Here is a 22,298-nt window from a genome sequence, read left to right as displayed (position 1 = left end):
GTCCACTGACAGATGACTGGATAAAGAAGATGTGATGTGTACATATACAATGGAATATTATTCTGCCATAAAAAGAAGGAAATCTTGCCATTTGCAACGATATGGATTGATCTAAAGAGTATAATTATAATGCTAAGCGAAATAGGTCAGAGAAAGACCTATACCAAATGATACCAAATGATTTCACTCATATGTGGAATTTAAGAAACAAAAGAGATGTACGCATGGGAAGGGGGGAAAAGAGAAGAGAAGGGAACAAACCACAAGAGACTCTTAATGATAGAGAACAAACTATGGGTTGATGGAGGGAGGTGGGTGGGGGATGGGCTAGATGGATGGTGGGTACTAAGGAGGGCACTTGTGATTAGCATGGAGTGTAAGTGATGAATCACTGAATTGCACTGAAACCAATAGTGCACTCTATGTTAACTCAAATTTAAATTAAAAGAAAAAATAAAGATCACAATATGTGAAAATAAAGTATTTCCTATGATCTCTGTACAGAGATAAGACAATTTGGTACAGTTTAACGGGGCCCTTCATCTCTTCATGTCTTCTTGACATGCCCTCTTGGAAAGCTTCCATGCTCTCTGTTTCAGGGTCTTCTTGTATATTGTTCCACCAAAGATCCCCTTTTCTTCTCGACTCCTATTACTTTTTACTTGGCTAATGTGTTAGGAGTTCTTCAGGACTCAGTTTAGAGACCTCAGAACTTAGGAAACCTCTCTTCCCTGACCATCCTCTCCAAGGTCAAGAAGGCCCACACGTGGTTAACGATTATCACAGCACTTAACCTCACAGGGGTTCTATTTGCCTGCCTTTTTTCCACCCTAAGCTTCTTGAAGGCAGAGACTTCTCTTGTTCATCTTAGCATATCAGTATGTTGCAAAGAGATTTTCAAACATATAAAATAGTAGCCTCCAAATAAAGTAAAGAAAAAAATTCTAATATTAGAGTGGGTTGCATCTTGTAAGGCAGAGCAGGCCGAGGGGAATATAGAGGGACTCTGGCTCTGGCTACTAATAACAAGTCTTTGAATTAAAATAGAATGGGGAACTAGATCAAAGACTATTGATTAATTCAACAAATGAATGTGTTCAGATAGGTATTTGGTATCATGCAGAAGCTATATTCAGTTGTGTACAATGATGCATATTTGATTTGTAATTAACAGAAAGTCCTGATCAATGTAATAAATATAACAATTTAGGTAATACTCATTAGTTGCCAGGTTTGCTAAGCATTTCGTTGGTTATTTCTTTTAATTTAAATTTCTTCTGTTTAATGTAAGTAAAACCATCATTAAATTATACACGAAAAAAACCCCAAAAAACAAATACCAAAGCTTCAGATGGGTTTCTGGCTAAAAACTTTATGAAATCAACATAGAGTTTGCTTTGCGACATACTGCTTCTCTATGTCATGCTTTCTGTGTCCCCAGGAGATAGCCATTGGAATAGTGGTTTCCTGGAATGCATTTAACTTTTGTTAGCAATGAGGCTACCAACAGAATGATTAATAATATTTGGTAGTAGTGTAGTCCTTTTTACCTTTCAGTGGACACCTACATATAATAATTTACAGGTACGTTTTATAGGAAAAAATAAAATCATGTTGAGAGAAAGTAGAAAACGTTTGTTCCCCTTAAAATATACCTTAATACAAATTTGATTTTGACGAGTCCAAACTAAGATGGTGTAGTTAAGTGACTAGCTTCGAGGGCCCACAAATGCTCCCTCAAAGGGATGCCAACGGAGCAGTGAACCAGGGAAGTTGGGGTGCACTGCCTGAATTTCCAAGGGTGCCTCTTCCTTTTAACCTTTGATACTTACTTCAGAAGGGAAGAGATCTCCTTCACTGCTGTCTTCCCACCAGCCTTATTCTCATCAAGCAAACCTATTAGCAAGGCACACGGGCAAAGAACTATCTCCATGACTGCGCGGGGGGGGACTGTGATGGCCCCAGGAGCAGTGTCTGGCTTCCCAGATTGAACCATGGACAACAAAGGAGCGACTCTGGGGAAGAGATGAAACAACGTTAAAGGAAATAGTGCTATTTGCTTGAACGTCCTTAGGGTGTTGCTTTTACGTCCAGCTCCTCACAATAAACTATAGAAGGATTGCTACTCCTGCCTTTTTTAACCGTATTGTTTTGGTAGTTGGACATTTGGAAAGGTTGTGTAAAGGGGTGTATACAGATAGAATAGAATTTTAAGATAAAATCAAACAAACAATTCCAGTACGTAGAAAATTTAATATGAAATAACTTAAAATAGTTCATCAAGAAATTTTAATTCAGTGACTTGGCACCAGATGCTTAAGAATATGTTTGAGTCTGATCTCAAATCAGTTCAGGTAAACAGACATAACCAAAAATTTATATATGTGTGTGTATATATATATATATGCACATATATATATATACATGCATGTATATATATGTCTATACATACATGCATGTATACATATATTCAAGTTACATATGTATGTATCCAAGAGTTATATATTCAAGATATATAGATTCAAGACATATATAGATTCAAGATATATAGGAATTCAAGATATATATAGATTCAGGATGTATATAAATCTACCCTCACTCAGAGGTGGAATTCTCTAGTTTTACTCATGGCACATATTTCTGAAAAATTACTCCCCAAAGGGGTACATTAATCATTTATGGAACAGATCTCTACTCTTCCTCTTTTAACCACTGTAGTCTTCTTTAAGGTTGTTAATTCAGATATGGAGTGAAACTCAGTTTTGTTGAATCAGAGACGATTCTGAACTGCAAGAAACCCGAGTATGCACTTGGGCCTGTCTTCAGGTAGACGGATGAACTAAAGCCAGCAAGAGAGATGGACTGTTTGTTCTTTGCCTCAAAGGTTGTATTTGTCACCTACTGGGGTATAAACATCTATTTCACGTTTACACGTGACTTTCTTAAAATAATCTTTAAAGTGACTTTCTTAAAATCTTTGCATCAGCTATAAACACTGTAAAGTAGCCACGTACGATTAAATTAGCTTGCTTCCAGTCTTTTTTTCTAGAAAAGCTTCCTACCAAGTTAGTAGCAGTAGCAAGTAGGGTGGAAGAGTGGTTCTCTATGTGATTGAGACTATTTGTAGCAATTAGGTCTTTTCAGCAAATCGTTTTGTAAAAGTTTCTTGGGACTGAGCACTTTGCTTTAGTGTGCACCCAAAGACTGTGTTCTCACAGGCCTGTGGACTTACTCAGGGGCTTCCAAAGTCCCCAGCACTTTTGCTTTTGGGTGGCCTTTTCAAATGTAATAATAATAATTTAAAAAAACCCTCCATGATCTACTAAAGGTACCAAGTTGTTAAAAATGGACAAATAATGTCAGTTTAGATCTTATCTTTGGGTTTACATACCAAAATGAAAGCATCAAGATCATAAAGAATACGAAAATTTTATTTTTATAGGCGACGTAACACAGAAAAAACATATTTCTGTTCTGTGTGTTTAAATATTTTAATTTCCTTAGCTTGTCTCTGCTGTGTGCACACAACTAGTAGATGCTTTTCTTTCTCTATTTTTGTTTGGCCAAGGATGCTTATAATATTTGAATTAGGAAGGGTTTTGTTTTCCTAAGTGGTGGAATCTATAGTTCATAATCTATGAAGAAGAATTCTCTAGGTGAGTAAGAAAAATAGAAAAAATTAGGAAAATATGTAAACTCAAGTTATGAGGTATTTCGAGGATACAGTGCCCATGAAAATTCTCTTTCCCACTAATTGCAACTGCCAGATCTCTGGCTTTAGTCTTTCTATCTTTACATTTGGAGAAACACGGAAAAATTTGAGATAAAAGCCCTTTTGTTTGTGTGAGGGTTGCTGTAGTTCAGAACAGAGTCAGAAAAGGAACGTAAGTAATAAAGCAATGTTTAAATGTACTTACATAAGAAAAAAAATGTCTTCAAAAAGTTATTAAAAGGTTTTTTTTTTTTGAAGTCCTAAAAACACTCACTTTTATAGGGCACATGATTGTCTGTGTGACCACTCTTTCCAGAGGGAGTTTTTTGTTTTTAAATACTAGGAAAGTATGAGTTATTCAAATAAGATTTTCCATGCTATATTTAGTTTTACAGATGTGTTTAGTTCTAAAACTGTGGCTTACTGTGTTCTGGGGAGAGTATGTATATAAAAAAATCCCAGGAAACCCTGACACCCAACTCAGAGGCAGTCAATTTTAGCACCCCGCCACGATCTCTCAATTCCCATAACTTAACTGCTTCTGTTAACTAGAAACCCCTGAATTCTCTGTATGTAACTTTCTATGGCTAGAATCTGAGAGAATGACCCATTATCACTTCTTCTGAATAGCCAAGTTTTTTAAAGTGTATCAAAGTTTTATGATCTTTTTTCTGAGAGTTAAATAGATTGTTCCTCTAACATAACAAGAACCAGGAATTTTCAGCCAACAGATTTCATTCTGTATAATGCGTATACCAGAAACACACAGATCACACATGAATATGCTGTCAGTCAACACACAGAGCATTCACTCAAGGGGTAAACGAGGAATGAGCCAAACATACATACATGTGCAAATGTACAATTGACAGCAAATTATTTTAAGATCCTAATGTCCTTTGAGTATTAAAAATGAGCCAGGAGCCAGGTCCTGTGACAGCTGTATGAAAGCTCTCGATTGCAGTTTTCATGTCGAAGTAGCTTCATATCACATCTCGTGAGTTTCGGATTGCACAGCAAAGGACCATGCTGAATATCATGCCAAAGATCTGAAAAAGAAGGAACCACTTGTTAATGACTTTCGAATGATAAAAATTGATGAAAAGGTCAGCAAACTGCCTGGGTGTCTAACAAATAATTACAACCACTACTGGCTATAAATGGCACTTTTATATATAATACTTATTTATGGCTGCAGGTTAAAGGCTTCCATATTAACATATCAACTATTTATTAGTTGTTTACACTTTGGTCTAAAGAGTTTTCCGTCATTGGAAAAGTCTCGAATTTTTGCAGCTTTGACCACATATGACAAAGTGAAGCATCTCTTCATTCTTGGTCCATTTTAAGGTACAAATGATGCTTCACTATTTAACTCCACAGTTTCCCCAAAGCATAAACTGAGGTGTTGGAATTCTAGTATTACTTCTACCTCTTGGATAATTCTGGGAAAAGCCAAACACTTGGCCAAACCAACAGCCACTGGTATGGTTTGAATAGAAGGATGCCAAAAGATCTTTCTTAGGTTAGAGTGGGAGAGAGCCAAAGCATAAGAGACTGTTAAAAACTGAGAACAAACGGAGGGTTGATGGGGGGTGGGAGGGAGGGGAGGGTGGGTGATGGGTATTGAGGAGGGCACCTTTTGGGATGAGCACTGGGTGTTGTATGGAAACCAATTTAACAATAAATTTCATATATTAAAAAAAATAAATAAATAAAAAATAAAAAATAAAAATTCGAAATAAAAAAAAAAAAAGATCTTTCTTGTTCTCAGTCATTTCTCCTACAGTTTTGCAGAGCCTATGGAATGTTATCTGTGGGTGCAATGTTGATAAATGACTGTCAATGTTTGTTTCAAGAAATCCATACCATTCCCTCCTTGATCCTACCCTACATTGGACCAGAATCTATAAATGCTAAGTTTAAAAAGACACGTATTATCTGTTCTTTTGGAAGGGAAGGGGTAGGCTTTAGTAGGAGAAGAGCCAGCAGCAGGGCTCCAAGCTTCTTGCTGATGGTACCGGCGCATGGCAGGGGAGACACCTAATGGACATCCGGTTAACTGATTACACTTAAGAAGAAAGGAATTTAGGAAGAAACTCCGGGGGTGCTGATTCAAGACGACCAGTAGAAGGCGTTCCCCTTTGAGTGTGGTTGTGAAGGTTGGCTACAACCCCTGCTTCATCCTGGCTGTACTCTAAAGAACTTTTTCAGCCTTGTCCTGCCACTGTCACGAGTCAGGGGTGACTGCCTGTAGGATGCTCGCTCACTGAGACTGTAGAGTTGTTAGGAGCATCTATCTGATACCTCTGTGATGCAGTGCATTTTCAAGTCTTCTGCCTAAAAATTGTCCTCAGGAAGCCACAGAGTAGCAACCGGGCTAGCCCCAGAGCAGGTGAGGAGGGCCTGAGAGACGGCCCTGGACTGGGGGGTCCTCAGCATAGTATTTCACCCACACGTCCCACCCCTCTGCGCTCGAAATACAGAAAAGAGGGCAGATGCCGGTGTGTCCTGAAAAACCGCCAATTCATTGATTTTCCTCGTAATTCCCTTATGCTCATGCCATGAATTAATCTACATAGAGAGCCAGAGGGTAAGTACTGCCTTGGCATTAGCGAATATCACTCAACTCCTGGACAGTGGAAATCACCTCTTTACTGGCCTGATTCCAACCTCATTTCCCTCCAACTTGTCTCCACTTGGCAACCACAGGCCCTTCTAACCCTCGGTGGCTTCCTTCTACCTTAAGGATGAAGCCCAGCCTTTCTAAAGGGCACAAAGAGACTACAGTTGTGTGGACCCTCACACGCCCTTCAGTGTCATCTCTTGCTGCTCCTCTCACATCCTCTGGCCTCTCAATTCTTGCACACACATACTTTCGAGGCACTGAGCTGCCTGCAGGTGCTGGTTGCACTCGGCTTCACACTCTGCGTGTGTTACTCCCTTTGCCTGGATTCCGGGCTTGGGAACCCTCAGACTATGTATAGAGGGAGCATCTATGAGTATTATGTTCCTGACACTTTATAGGGGTTAATTTGGAAGAATACGTTAGGTTGGTACATTAAAATTCTCATTTCACAGATGAGGGAATTGAAGAATAGAGACATTAAGAAACTACCCCATGATCCCAGGGCTCACAGGTAGTGGAGCTAGGAGCTGAATCCAGACAGGGTGACGCCAGAGTTTACACTATTAATCACCACATCTGCAAATCATAAGTGAGAGGGATTAATGTGGTATGCTCTTATAAATTTCTAAGAGTAAGAAGAGACCAGAATTGAAAATCACTTGTCTAGTATAAGTTTGGTGGCCTTAAAGCAGCAAGTTATTACAATGATAAACTCAAGGTCATAATTTGGTTAAAGTTAACATCTGTGTTGGGGCGCCTGGGTGGCTCAGTCGGTCGAGCGTCCGACTTCGGCTCAGGTCATAAACTCGCGGTGTGTGGGTTCGAGCCCCACATCAGGCTCTGTGCTGACAGCTCGGAGCCTGGAGCCTCCTTCGGATTCTGTGTCTCCCTCTCTCCCTGCCTCTCCCCTGCTCATGGTCTGTCTCTCTCTGTCTCTCAAAAATAAATAAATATTAAAAAAAAAAACCTGTATCATATTTTAGAGAACGAAGTCTTGATATATCTAATAAGCTTTGTTCTTAGAAGAGGTCCTGTCAACAGTGTCTGTCTTTTATGAGAAATCTCTCCTAAGGTATTGCCGTATCACACTGGAAGACAAACAACATACAAAGGCTTCTTAGAGCGCAAAAGAGGTAAGTTCTGGAACTTTCTCACCGTGAGACCTGCGATTCCAATGCCAACGATTCCGATGAGCTGGAGTTTAACGCTGATTATGGCCTCAATTTCATCAATGCAATTCTGTTTTGGGAAAAAAAAAAAAAGGAATAACAAATGATTGTATCTGTGAATCATCACTCTGATCCAACCCTTTCCTTCTCTACAGAGCATTTTTTCCATGTCAGCTTCTGCTCACATCCAAACCACTCCTCTTAGCATCATTCTGATAACCTTAAAGCAAAAATGTATACTGGAGAAAACATATAATCCTCTCCTTTTGGTAAAATGTTCCTATTTAGGCCAATGGCTGCTTCAGAACCCTGAAACCTGGCTGGGGGAAGCGATTCTAGGACCTGAAGCATTTAAAAATTTGGGGCATCTTCTCACTTTCAGCATATAAAAATAAGTAAAATATCCCCCAGATAATAGCTCCTTGCTTTTTTTTTTTATTGCCATTAATAGTTTAAAAGACTTTCTACATACTTGGTCCAATTTACTATGCAAGGTAGGGATTACTTAGTAAGAGGCTTAAAAGACTGTACAGGTTCGAATTAAACAAAGGGAAACCAAATGTTAGCAGTTAGAGGACCAACTCTTTTCAATGATGGCTGGGCTGGGTGGGTCTCTATCCTTTCATCTGTGCCCACAGAGACTTGTGCAGGGCAGGTTAAAAGAAAGGGGGATAATTGGACAGGGAAAAGAACAGATCACTTATAATTAGTTTCTCCAGCTTCTCTCTGGAATCCTTTTAAGTACAGAGGTATGCTCTCTATTCAATTTTGTCTTTAGGCTGCCCAGGTCCTTTTACTTGTCACTGGTTAGTTGCCTCTAATACCCACATAAGTTATATGAAACCCTTACCACAATCTTCAGGTCTCCTATCATACCGTATTCATTCATCATTCATTCATTCAACAAACATTTCTTGAGCAATCTACCTTCATCAGTCTGGAATGGTGTGGTAGATATGGAGATAAGAAGACATGATTTCTTCTGCCCTTAGGGAGTGGCAGTTTATTTAGTTTATTGATATATTTTATGAGAGAGGAAGAGAGCAAGCGAGCAGGGGAAGGGCAGAGAGAGAGGGAAAGAGAGAATCCCAAGCAGGCTCTGCAGTTTGAGTGCAGATTTGGGGCTCAAACTCATGAACTGTGAGATCATGCATGACCTGAGCCGAAATCAAGGGTCAGTCGTTTAATCAACTGGGCCACCCAGGTACCCCAGGGAGCTCACAGTTTAGAGAAGGATACAGACCCACAGAAAAAATAATACATTATAATACACGACTGCACCTGTTGGAGAAAATTCCTCAACCTTCCCCTCCTTCACCTATAAGCCTTACACGCTCCATTCACTCAGTGCCAGGCACTGTTGTAGGCAGTGAGCACGCAGAGTGAACAAGGCAACACTGCTCTTATTTCTATCTCATCAAAGCCAAGTACACATCTCTGTTGAAAGTTAATCCCTTTACTGGAGCCGGATCTCTTTCCCGGTCATCTCCTCAGGAAGCCTGTGCTGTCCGTTATCTTTCTTATTTTGCCTCTACTTCTCCATTGACATTCCCACTCATCGTTATGACACCATGCCCGTGTTCCTCAGTCTAAAACAAAACAATCCCCTCCACGACTGTCCTCCTCTAGCACTACCCATATTCCATCCTTGCTTTCAAAGCCAGCTTCTTTTTGGAAAAGTAACTTGTACTGGTTTACTTCCTTATAAAAGAAATAGGTGCTTCCTGTTGAAATTTGGGAAATACAGTAGTTCCCCCTTATCTGTGGTTTCGCTTTTGCAGTTGGTTACCCATGGTTCCGTGGGTCTGGGAGCAGATGATCCTTCCCGTGACATACCATTAGGTCATTAGTAGACTAATGCTACATCACAACGTCTGTCATTCACCTCGTTTATCTCATCACATGGGTATTTTATCATCTCACATCACAAGAACAAGGTAAGTACAGCACAGTAAGATGTTTTGAGCGAGAAAGAGACTAGTCACATACCTTTTATTACATTACATTATTATTATTGTTTTATTTTATTATTATTGTTAACGTCTTACTGTGCCTCATTTATAAATTAAACTTTATCACAGGTATGTATGATACCACATATATAGGGCTTATATAAAGACCCTTTATACAGGGTTTGGTGTTACTTGTGTTTCAGCCACCCACTGGGAGTCTTGCAACATATCCCCTGTGGGTGAGGGGGAAATACTGGAGATTAAAAAATAAAGAGAATAAGACATACTTGTATTACTACACTAAAGAAAATCATCAACACTGTGAGTATATTCCTTTTTTAAATATTTATTTTTTTTAAGTAATCTCCACACCCAGCGTGGGGCTCAAACACATAACCCCAAGATCGAGTCGCATGCTCTACCCACAGAACCAGCCAGATGACTCAGGTGGTGTATTTTTAAACTCAAACACACACTTAGGTAATTCTTTATATACAACTATGTGCTTTTTAAACTTACCATTAGGACTTCAAAACTACTTTCATCAAAAATTCTTTGCAATAGTGGTTTTAGTGGCTATAATTTATAATATGAGAGTACATAATTTAGACAGTCCCCTCTTGTTACACATTAATGGCCTATTCAGTATTTTGTTCTCATGAATAACACTGCAGTGATACCATACCTCTCTCCCTATCTCTGATTTATTTTCCTTAAAATAAATTGACGAGTGGAATTTCTGGATAAAGGGCATGGACATACTCAACTCGTTAGTCTATTTAAATTTCTTTTTAAATTTAAGTTTTTATTTTAATTCCAATTGCTTAACATAGAGTGTTGTATTAGTTTTAGGTATACAATAGAGTAATTCAACACTTCCATACATCACCTTGTGCTCATCACTACAAGTGCACTCTTTAATTCTCTTTACCTATTTCACCCATCCCCCCCACCCACCTCCCCTCTGGTAACCATCAGTTTGTTCTCTACAATTAAGAGTCTGTTTCTTGATTTGTCTCTCTTATTTTTCTTCTTTGCTTCTTTTGTTTCTTAAATTCCACATATGATTGAAATCATATGGTATTTGTCTCTGTCTGACTTATTTTGCTTAGCATTATACTCTCCAGCTGCATCCATGTCATTGCAAATGGCAAGGTTTCATTCTATTTTTATATATGTATATATATATAATGTATATATATATACACATATATGTATATATATATATAAAGTGACATACATGTATATATATATGACATGTATATATATGTATATACATGTATATATATGACATGTATATATGTGTGTGTATATATATATATATATATATATACACACACATACATACATATATATATATGATATATATGTAAGTATCAGTGGACACTTGGGCTGTTTCCATATTTTGGCTACTGTTGATAATGCTGCGATAAACAGAAGGGTGGATATATCACTTTGAATTAGTGTTCTTGTATTCTTTGGGTAAATACCAGTAATGAGATTGCTGGGTCATAAGGTAGTTCTATTTTAACTTTTTGAGGAAGCTCCATACTGTTTTCCACAGTGACTATACCAGTTTGCCTTCCAACCAACCATGCATGAGAATTCCTTTTTCTCCACATCCTTGCCAACACCTGTTCTTTCTTGCATTGTTGATTTTAGTCATTCTTACAGGTATAAGGTGATATCTCATTGTAGTTTTGATTTGCATTCTCCTCATAATAAGTAATGTTGGACATTTTTTCATGTGCCTTTTGGTCATCTATCTGTATGTCTTCTTTGACAAATGTCCACACCTTCTGCCCATTTTTCAATTGGGTTATTTGTGTTTGCGATGTTGAGTTTTTGTAAATTCTTTATATATTTTGGATACTAACCCTTTATCAGAGTTGTCACTTGCAAATATCATCTCCCACTCGGTAGGTTGCCTTCCAGTTTTGTTGTTTCTTCGCTGTGCAGAGCTTTTCATTTTGATGTAGTCCAAATAGTTTGTTTTTGCTTTTGTTTCCCTGCCTCAGGAGACATATCTAGAAAAATGTTGCTATGGCCATATCAAAGAAGTTACTGCTTGTGCTCTCTTCTAGGATTTTGATGGTTTCATGTCTCCCATTTAGGTCTTTCATCTATTTCGAACTTATTTTTGTGTTTGGCGTAAGAAAGTGGTCCAGTTTCATTCTCTTGCATGTTGCTACCCAGTTTTCCCAACATCATTTGTTGAAGAGACTGTCTTTTTCCACCAGATATTCTCTCCTGCTTTGTTGAAGATTAATCGACCTTATAGCTGTGGGTTTATTTCTGGATTTTCTATTGTGTTCCATTGATCTGCGTTGTCTATTTTTGTGCCAGTAGCATACTGTTTTGATGACTATAGCTTTGTAATATAACTTGAAGTCTGGAATTATGATGCCTCCAGCTTTGCTTTTCTTTTTCAAGATTGCTTTGACTATTTGGGGTCTTTTGTGGTTCCATACAAATTTTAGGATTGTTTGTTCTAGCCCTGTGAAAAATGCTGCTGGTATTTTGATAGAAATTGCATTTTCATTTCTCTTTCTGCTGCTTCATCATTGGTGTATAGAAATGTAACAAATTTCTGTACACTGATTTTGTATCCTTTGACTTTGGTGAATTCGTTTATCAGTTCTGGCAGTTTTTCATTCTACCTACCTATCTATTGGTGGAGTCTTTTGGGTTTTCCACGTATAGTTTCATGTCATCTACAAATAGTCAAAGTTTGATTTCTTCCTTGCCGATTTGGAGGCCTATTATTTCTTTTTGTTGTCTGATTGCTGTGGTTAGGACTTCCAGCACCATGATGAATAAAAGTGGTGAGAGTGGACATCCTTGTCTTCTTCCTGACCTTAGGGGAACATCTCTCAGTGTTTAGTCATTGAGGATGATGTTAGCTGTGGGTTTTTCATAGATGGCCTTTATTATGTTGAGGTACGTTCTCTCTAACCCTACTTTTTTGGGGATTTTTATCAGGAATGGATGTTGTACTTTGTCAGATGCTTTATCAGCATCTATTGAAATGATCATATGGCTCTTATCCTTTCTCTTATTGATGTGATGTATCATGCTGATTGATTAGCCAATATTGAACCATCCTTGCAAACCAAGAACAGATCCCACTTGATCATGGTGATTTTTTACATGTATTGTTTCAGTTTACTAGTATTTTGTTTAGAAATTTTGCATCCAAGTTCATCAGGGTTTATTGTCCTGCAGTTCTCTTTCTTAGTGGCGTTTCATTTGGTTTTGGTATCAGGGTAATGTTGGCCCTATAGAATGAATCTGGAAGTTTTCCTTCCTTTTCTATTTTTTGGAATAGTTTGAGAAGAACAGGTATTAACTCTTTAAACGTTTGGTAGAATTTGCCTGTAAAGCCATCTGGTCCCGGACTTTTGGTTTTTGGGAGTTTTAAAATTACTGATTCAATTTCATTGTTAGTATTCAGTCTTCAATTTTTTATTTCTTCCTGATTCAGCTGTGGGAGTTTATAGGTTTCTAGGAATTTATCCATTTCTTTTAGGTTGCCCAATTTGTTAGCATACAGTTTTTCATAATATTATCTTATGAGTTTGTATATCTGTGGTGTTGGTTATTATTTTTCCTCTCTCATTTGAGATTTATTTGAGTCATTTCTCTTCTAAATAAGTCTGCCAAGAGGTTTATCAATTTTATTGATTTTTCAAAGAACCATCTCCTGGATTCATTGATTTGTTCTCTTGTTTTTTTAGTTTCTGTATCATTTATTTCTACTCTAATCTTTATTATTTCCTTCCTTCTGCTGGCTTTAGGTTTTGTTTGTTTTCTTCTAGCTCCTTTAGGTGTAAGGTTAGGTTGTTTACTTGAGATTTCTCTTGCTTCTTGAGGTAGGCCTGAATTGCTATAAACTTTGCTCTTAGAACCACTTTTTAAAAAAAATTTTTTTTCAATGTTTTTTTAATTTATTTTTGGGACAGAGAGAGACAGAGCATGAACGGGGGAGGGGCAGGGAGAGAGGGAGACACAGAATCGGAAACAGGCTCCAGGCTCTGAGCCATCAGCCCAGAGCCTGACGCGGGGCTCGAACTCACGGACCGCGAGATTGTGACCTGGCTGAAGTCGGACGCTTAACCGACTGCGCCACCCAGGCGCCCCTCTTAGAACCACTTTTGCTGCACCCCAGAGTTTTGGCCCATTATGTTTTCATTTCCATTTGTTTCATGTAATTTTTAATTTCTTCTTTTATTTCCTAGTTGACCCATTCATTGTTTAGTAGCATGTTATTTAAGCTCCATGTATTTGTGGTTTTTCCAGATTTTATCTTGTGGTTGACTTTGTTTCATAGTGTTGCTGTCAGAAATATGCATGGTATGACTTAGATCTTGAATTTGTTGAGGCTTCTTTTGTGGGCTAATATGTGATCTGGAGAATGTTCCATGTGCACTTGAAAAGAATGTGTATTCTGTTGTTTTAGGATAAAATCTTCTGAATATATCTATTAAATCCATCTGGTACAGTGGGTCATTCAAAGCCATTATTTCCTTGATGATCTGTCCATTGTAAGTGGGGTGGTAAAGTGTCCTACTATTATTACATTACTATCGATTAATTCCTTTATGTTTTTTATTAACTGTTTTATATACTTAGGTGTTTCCTTGTTGGATGCATAAATATTTACAATTGTTATATCTTATTAGATTGTCCCCTTTATTATGATATAGTGCCCTTCTTCATCTCTTGCTACAGTCTTTAAAGTCTAGTTTGTCCGATGTAAGTATTAATACTCCAGCTTTCTTTTGACATCCATTTGCATCCAATAGGCGTTTCTCTGTCCTTTCACTTTCAATTTGCATGTGTCTTTAGGTCTAAAATGAGTCTCTTGTAGGCAGCATATGAATGGGTCTTTTTTTTTTTTTTTAAACATTTGGTCACCCTATGCCTTTTGATTGGAGAATTTAGTTCATTTACATTCAAAGTAATTATTGATAGGTATGTATTTATTGTCCTTTTATTTTTTATTTTGTGGTTGTTTCTGAAGATTTTCTTTCATCCTTTCTTGTCATTCTTTCATAGCTTGCTGATTTTATTTAGTGATATATTTGGATTTCTTTCTCTTTATTCTTTGCATATTTATTAGTGTTTTCTCAGAGAGAGGGGGAAGGGTAGAGAGAGAGGAGTGGGGACAGAGAGAGAGAGAGAGAGAGAGAGAGAGAGAGAGATTCTCAAGCAGATTCCACACAGTACAGAGCCTGACACAGGGCTTGATCTCATGACTATGAGATCATGACCTGAGCCAAAATCAAGAGTTAGAGGGTTAACTGACTGAGCCACCCAAGTGCCCTTAGTGGTTTTTTTTAATTTTTTTAAATTTTTTAACGTTTATTTATTTTTGAGAGAGAGACAGAGTGTAAGCAGGGGAGAGGCAGAGAGAGGGGGAGACACAGGATGCAAAGCAGGCTCCAGGCTCTGAGCTATTAGCACAGAGCCTGATGTGGGGCTTGAACCACAAACTGCAAGATCATGACCCGAGCCAAAGTCAGAGGCTTAAGTGACCGAGCCACTGAGGTGCCCCTAGTGGCTTTTGATGTATGGTTACCATTAGGTTTCTATATAAAAGCTTCTGCACATAGCGGTCTATATTTAGTTGATGGTTATTTAAGTTTGAACCCATTGTTTTTTCCTCCTCAGGTTTTAGGTATATATTATTATATTTTATAACCGTTTTTTGTGATTTCCTTGAATGATTTTTTACAGAAATATTCATTTTTTACTCCTTTTGTATATCTTACCTCTATACTCTTACTTTTGGTCTCCTTTTTTTTCCACTCGAAGAGTCCCCTTTAATATTTCTTGCAGAGTTGGTTTAGTTGTCATGAACTCCTTTAGTTTTTGTTTCCCTGGGAACACTTTATCTCTCCTATTCTGAATGATAAGAGTATTCTTGTTGGATAGAATAGTCTTGGCTGCAGATTTTTCCCATTGGGCATTTTGAATACATCATGTTACTCCCTCTGGCTTGGAAAGTTTCTATTGAAAAATTCCCTGCTAGCCTTATGGGTTTTCTGTTGTAAGTTACGGACTTTTCTTGCTGCTTTTAAATGTTTTTCTTTATTATTAGATTTTGCCAATTAAAAAAAAAATTTTTTTTTTCAACGTTTATTTATTTTTTTTGGGACAGAGAGAGACAGAGCATGAACGGGGGAGGGGCAGAGAGAGAGGGAGACACAGAATCGGAAACAGGCTCCAGGCTCTGAGCCATCAGCCCAGAGCCTGACGCGGAGCTCGAACTCACGGACCGCGAGATCGTGACCTGGCTGAAGTCAGACGCTTAACCGACTGCGCCACCCAGGCGCCCCTACATTTTGCCAATTTAATTACAATATGTCTTGGTGTGGATCTGCTTTTGTAGATTCTTTTAAAAGTATTTTTTTTTAATGTTTATTTTTGAGAGAGAGAGAGAGAGCATGTGCATGAGTTTGGGAGGGGCAGACACACACACACACACACACACACACACACACACACAGAATCTGAAGCAGGCTCCAGGCTCTGAGCTGTCAGCACAGAGCCAATGTGGAGCTCGAACCCAAGAACCCTGAGATTCAGACCTGAGCTGAAGTTGGATGCTTAACCAGCCAAGCCACCCAGGCACCCCTGCTTTTGTTGATCTTGATGGGAGTTTTCTGTGTCTACTAGATCTGGGTATCTGTTTCCTTCCCCAGATTAGGGAAGTTATCTGCTATTATTTCTTCAAATGACTTTTCTGCCCCCTTTTCTTCTGGGACTCCTATAATACAAATGTTATTATTTTTGATGGAGTCGTTGAATTTCCTAAGTCTATTCTTATTTTGCATAATTCTTTTCTCTTTTGTTCAACTTGATTACTTTCAAATAGTGTGTGTTCTAGGTCACTAATTAACTTCTCTGCTTCTTTCATCCTGCTGTTCAATCCATCAAGCATGTTTTCCATTTCCTTTATTGAACCTTTACCTCTGTTATGTTACTCCTTATCTCTGTTAAGTATTTCTCTCATGTCTTCTACTCTTTTCTCAAGCCCAATGAGTGTCCTATGATCATTGCCTTAAACACTCCATCAGGCATGTTACTTATATCTGTTTTGCTCAGATCTCTGGCTGTGACCTTGTCCAGTCCTTTCATTTGGGATAAATTTCTCTGTCTCCCTTTTGTCTGCTTCTCTGTCTGTCTCTCTGTGTTAACAAAGTCAGCTATGTCTTTTGCTCTTGAAAATGGGGACTTCACAACAAAGAGGTCCTGGCAGTTCAGGATAGTATCTTATGTGTGTGGCTTATGCTCTGTTATTGTGTCTGGGTCACTTTTCCTTTCCATGCAGTGCTCTGCACTAACTCTCTGCCTGGTGTGGGTTGTGCTTGCTCTCTGTGGTGTTAGTGGGACCCCCGGGTCCCACTCAGGCCAGCTCTGAGTGGGTGTGCCTGCCAGGGAACTTGGGAGCAGGGTGGCAGTGTTAGCAAAATTCGCATTGTGCTACTCGTCCCATGTGGTGGCTGGAGGCTGTGCCAGGATGGCTGGGGGTGTGAGGCTGAACTTGGCATCCAGCTGTGCTTAGCATGTGTTGGCGGCTGGGAGTTTTCAGCTGGGCCTGGTGCAGTGGCTAGGCACTGAACATGGTGGCAACTGGGCACTCAGAGGCTGGGCGGGGTGCATGGGCGGCTTTCACAAAATTTTCCCTGAGCCCAGGGCCAAGGTTAGCAGGCTTGGAGTGGGTGAGTCCTCAGGAGATCTCACGGGCATGCACCTGAACTGCTAGCAGGTTAGGCAGCAAGTGTCTGTGCAGTCCTGCCTCCTACAAGTGGCTCTGTGTTTATGCTGGGGGGTGGAGGAAGAAGACGGCACCTGCCAGCTCCCTTAGTTTGAAGTCCTCCAACGTGCTCTGAAATCAGTATGAACAGATCTGTCTCCTGTTGCCCCTGGCATTGTGTAAACTGCCTTTTTCACGTTGCCTCTTCATACAGGCTGCTGTTTAAGGGCAGTGACCCGGCTATCACTCACCTTCCCAGCTTGCCCTGTGCTGAGTCAGCTGACTTTTAAAGTTCCAGGATCCAAGTCCCCCAGAATTCAGCCTCTCTGGTTTTTAACGCCAAACATTATGGGGATTAGTTTTTCCTGCGTAAGTTCCCTGGTGCAAAGGCCCATTTCTCTGTCCTCTCCACGTGGGCGCCTCCCTCCCTCCTCCAGGCAGCCTCCCTTTGCCTTTCTGACCTTCCTAGCCTTCCAGATGCAGCTTCTTCTCTACATTTAGTTGTGACGTTTGTTTTCTAAGCCTTTGGATTACTCTCTAGTTTATTGATTTGGATGTGGGTGATATCTAGTTGTAAACATGGGATGGGGTGAGGTCAGCGTCCTCCTACTCTACCACATTCCTAAGCTCTTTTAACTCACCAGTATTCTACAGTCATACTACCTCTAAACATTTTGTACTGATTTCTCTGAAAATGCTCACTTCGTATCATTTTTGTCAACCCTGTATATAACTATTAAGGAAGAAAGAACTTGGTCAATTTCATAGGTTAAACGACGTCAGCTCTTTAATTTGCAATATTTTACCATTGCTATTAACTGCCTGTATTTTTTATGTGTTTAATGGTAATTTGGATTTTGTCTTTTAAGTTGTTAAAAACTTACTTATGTAATTTCTGCACCCAACGTGGAGCTCGAACTCATCCCAAAATGAGAGTTGGATGCTCTTCCAACTGAGCCAGCCAGGTGCCCCTGGATTTCGTCTTTTCTGAACTCTTTCTTCCTGTCCTTTGCCCCAAACTAGACTACTTGAAAGGACACCCTCCCTCTTTACATCTCATGTCATGCAGGATGGGGTCTGTCCTCACTCCCTCTGACATCAAGTTATCGTTTTAAAATGCTCCATCCTGGGGCGCCTGGGTGGCTCAGTCGGTTGGGCGTCCGACTTCGGCTCAGGTCGTGATCTCACGGTCCGTGGGTTCGAGCCCCGCGCCAGGCTCTGTGCCGACAGCTCAGAGCCTGGAGCCTGTTTCGGATTCTGTGTCTCCCTCTCTCTCTGCCCCTCCCCTGTTCATGCTCTGTCTCTCTCTGTCTCAAAAATAAATGTTAAAAAAAATTAAAAAAAAAATGCTCAATCCTGTCAACATTGCAGTAGTTATCTCAGTGGACCTCCTTGGACTTTTACTTCCCCATTCATATTTTCTGCTTCTGTGCCTCTGCTTATGCTCTTTCCTCTGCTTTCCTCTTTCCTCCTGCCTAATGCTTCCAAAGTTACTTCTCACACCTGAAGAGTTAGCTGAGACATCACTGCTCCGGTCAGCTTTCCCGAGACCCTTCCAGCCTCTGGCCTCACTAAGTAACCCTTTGTGCTTTCAAAGCACTTGCACCCTCTGTGCCTACCTCTGTTACTGCACTTTGTCCACTTCTGTGTCCATCTGTCCTGTTAGACTACACATTCCTTGAGAGCAGCGACTTTGTGTCGTTCATCTTTTTACCTGCAGGGCCAGGCGTAGGGTAGGGATGGATAAATGCTGAGCTGACCTCAATGGCAGCACCTGACCCTGGTAACTATTCCCTCCTCCCCCCATGCATCTCCTCACATGTGTCTGTCTAGTTTTTCTACTTTTCTTATTTGGCAACTCTTCTTCTTCCCGTCCTTAAATGTTGTTGTTCCCTGGAATTCTATCCTTGCCATTTTCTCGTCTAAACCTAATGGATTAAATTCTTATCTACAGCTTTAAGACTCCCATGAAGTCCTGACACCCGAACCTCTCTCCTGAGCCGCAAGCCAGATTTTGCAACCGTCTATTGGATGTTTCCAGTTGGAAGTTCCACTAGCTCCTCAAAATTACCAGGTTAAGCACTGAACTCGCTTTCTTTCCTCCAAAATATGTTCCTTTTTCTCTATTTCTCAGTTCATTAAATGATACCATCTATCCAGCTAGTAAAGCCAAAAGCAGCAATGGATTCCTCCCTCTTCTCTCATATTGAACTGGTCACCAGATCCTGTAGATTTTCCTTTCTAAATGGCTTTCTCTCCATTCCTGGTGCTCAGTCCAGCTTGTTACCAGTTAACGTCTCTTGGACGACAACGAGGACAACAGCCTTCCCAACTGGCCTTCTTGGCTCCAGATTTTCATTTCCCATCAATCCTCCAAACTGCTACTATAGGAAACTCAGGAAAATGTAAATCCTATCCCAGATTCTAACATTAGTACTTTCCTAAGCATACAGCAGGAGATGTAGACTTTTGGCTTCATGAAAGTATTCAAGGCCCTTCAAGAACAGGTCCCTCCTCCTTGAAGGACTCATCCCCACAGGTACGTGAGCCAAAACCCACTACTGGCACTTCTCTGGATACAATTATATTCCCTTGTTTTCATTGTCTTTACCCCGTATCCCTTCTACCTGGAATACCCTTCTCTTTTGTCTGTTTGCTAGGCTCTGATTCATCCTTTAAAACGCATCCTAAGAATTATATCAGGGGAGAGGATTTCCGGAAAGATGGCAGAGTAGATGATCTTCAAGTCACCTCCTCCCATGGGCACACCTAGAGAACCGTGACATCAGTGCAGCCAACCCAGAAACCCCTAAGACTAGCAGGATAGATTTTCCACACTTAATCATAGAAAGGAGGCCACACGGAAAAGGGCAGGGAGGGCAGAGAGGCAGTTGGGAACCAAACTCTTGGTGAGACTAACCACGAACAGGAGGGGCACCACAAGCATGGGGAAGGGAGAGAGACAGACCCCACACCAGTCATCCCACTCACAGGGGACTGGCACTGGGAAGATAAGTCCCCAAAACATTTTGTTTTGAAAACCAGAGGGGCTTAATTTTGAGAGGTTTTACAATTTGTGGGGCTTAACACCAGGAAATTTAAAAATCAGCATGCTCCGCTCTGGGAGAGCCAGAGGGTGGTAGGAAACTCAGCTGCTATCCTTAAAGAGCCAGCATAACAAACAGGCCTGCGGAGATATAACACAGAAGCAGCAGTTTGAAAAGTGGCTGGGGTATATGGGAAGGAGATTTATTTATTAACCGCAGAACATGTGCTGGAGGGGCAGGGGTCTTTAGGAGACTTTTCTAAGAACAAAAGAGCTTATGGGCACCATTTCTCTCTCCCTGCTCTCCAGCCTAGACAGCTAGAGACCTGCGGGAACCAGTGAGAACACCTGCCACCTAGCTTGCTAACACCACATTGCCTGCCCCTGTGTTCTCCTATGGATCTGGGTCCACTCCATCCAACCAGCCCCACTTGGCAGGAGTCCTTCCAGAATGGCTCCGGCCACATCTCACCCTGCAATCAGCCCAGGCAGGGACCCTGCCACTCCAAAGTGACATCTGCCTTGGGAAGAAGGGAAGATAACCATACACACCAGTTTCGCTGCAGCTCTAGTAGCTGAACCTTGTAAGTGGCAGTGCAGAGGGAGTGCCCTGACAATCGGTGCATCTATAGCTCCAGCAGATAGACTGGGGGCAGACATCTGATCTCACTACTGGCTCTGCCCACCGACAGAAACCTCTCAAAGACAGCACAGGAAGAGAGTCCTGCAGTCTGGAGTCACTGCAGCCTCAGCAGATGGACTGGAGGCCCAAGCCACCAATGAAAGCCTCTCAGGGGACAGGGAAGAGACAGTGCCCTGCATTTTGGTATGACCCCAGCCCCAGCAGATGGGATGAGGGCAGACATCTGGTCTGACTGCTGATACTGCCTAACGACAAGCCCACTGTGGCCCCAGACTGGCACAGGGACCAAACCCTGCCCACAACAGGCAAAGTGGACCACTGCAGTCACCTGGACTGAAGGTAAACAAGGCTCAGCCACAACAGTAGAGCCTGTGCAACTCACATAGAAGACACCCCTGAAGCTCCTGGTCCTGGGAAACAGGGGACATTGCACACAGGGCACCGTAAGACCTCTTCCTCATAGGTAACTACTTTCAAAAGCAGGAGACATAATTGACATCACGAATACACAGAAACACAGAGAATTAGACAACATGAGGAAACAGAGGAATATGTCCTAAATGAAAGAATAGGATAAAAACACAGCAAAACAGCTAAATAAAACAGAGGTAAGCAATATTCCTGATGAAGAATTCAAAGCAATGGTCCTAAAGATATTCACTGGACTTGAGAAAAGAGTGGAGGATCTCACTGAGACCTTCAACAAAGAGAAAATATAAAAAAGGACCAATCAAAGATGAAGAATTCAATAACTGAAATTAAAAATACACTAGAGGGAATCAATAGTAGATTAGAGAAACAGAAAAATGGATCAGGGAGCTGGAACACAGGGTAATGGAAAGCAACCACACTGAACAGCAAAAAGAAAAAAGAACAATAAAAAATGAGAATAGGTTAAGAGAACTCAATGACATATTCATTATCATTTTTTTAAATTTTTTTTTTCAACGTTTATTTATTTTTTGGGACAGAGAGAGACAGAGCATGAACGGGGGAGGGGCAGAGAGAGAGGGAGACACAGAATCGGAAGCAGGCTCCAGGCTCTGAGCCATCAGCCCAGAGCCCGACGCGGGGCTCGAACTCACGGACCGCGAGATCGTGACCTGGCTGAAGTCGGACGCTTAACCGACTGCGCCACCCAGGCACCCCTCAATGATATATTCAAATGCAGTAACATTCACATTATAAGAATACCAGAGAAAAAAATAAAAAGGGGGTAGAAAATTTATTTGAAGAAATCATAGCTGAAAACCTCGCTAATCACCTGGGGAAAGAAACAAGCCCAAGTAGCAGAGAGAGCCCCTAACGAGATGAACCCACAAAGATACATCCCAGGACACACCAGGCAAAAGAAAAAAAAAATAGTGATAAAGAGAGAATTTTAA

At 40.6% G+C, this 22,298-nt stretch overlaps 1 protein-coding gene across 2 annotated transcripts in view; it reads right to left on the bottom strand.

Annotated features, from left to right (window-relative positions):
• Positions 1–304: 304 nt before the first annotated feature.
• The window catches only part of TSPAN2 (tetraspanin 2), a 61,106-nt gene continuing 39,112 nt past the window's right edge, over positions 305–22,298 (bottom strand). Inside the window, exons 7-9 of one of the 2 annotated variants that reach the window (XR_007154802.1) lie at positions 7,497–7,580; positions 4,562–4,761; positions 305–2,015 (exon numbers count right to left, since the gene is read on the bottom strand). Coding sequence is in view for 1 of the 2 variants with exons in the window: in XM_047871118.1 (XP_047727074.1) it covers positions 4,696–4,761; positions 7,497–7,580 (150 nt within the window). In the remaining variant the exon portion in view is untranslated. Of the gene's footprint in view, positions 2,016–2,233; positions 4,762–7,496; positions 7,581–22,298 lie in introns of those variants that run through there. The other variant, XM_047871118.1, reaches the window with a different exon arrangement.

Source organism: Prionailurus viverrinus, chromosome C1 (genome assembly GCF_022837055.1).
Source record: "Prionailurus viverrinus isolate Anna chromosome C1, UM_Priviv_1.0, whole genome shotgun sequence".
NCBI lineage: Eukaryota > Metazoa > Chordata > Mammalia > Carnivora > Felidae > Prionailurus > Prionailurus viverrinus.
The sequence above is the reverse complement of the archived record's forward strand: the minus strand, read 5'-3'. Positions and strand labels throughout refer to the sequence as shown.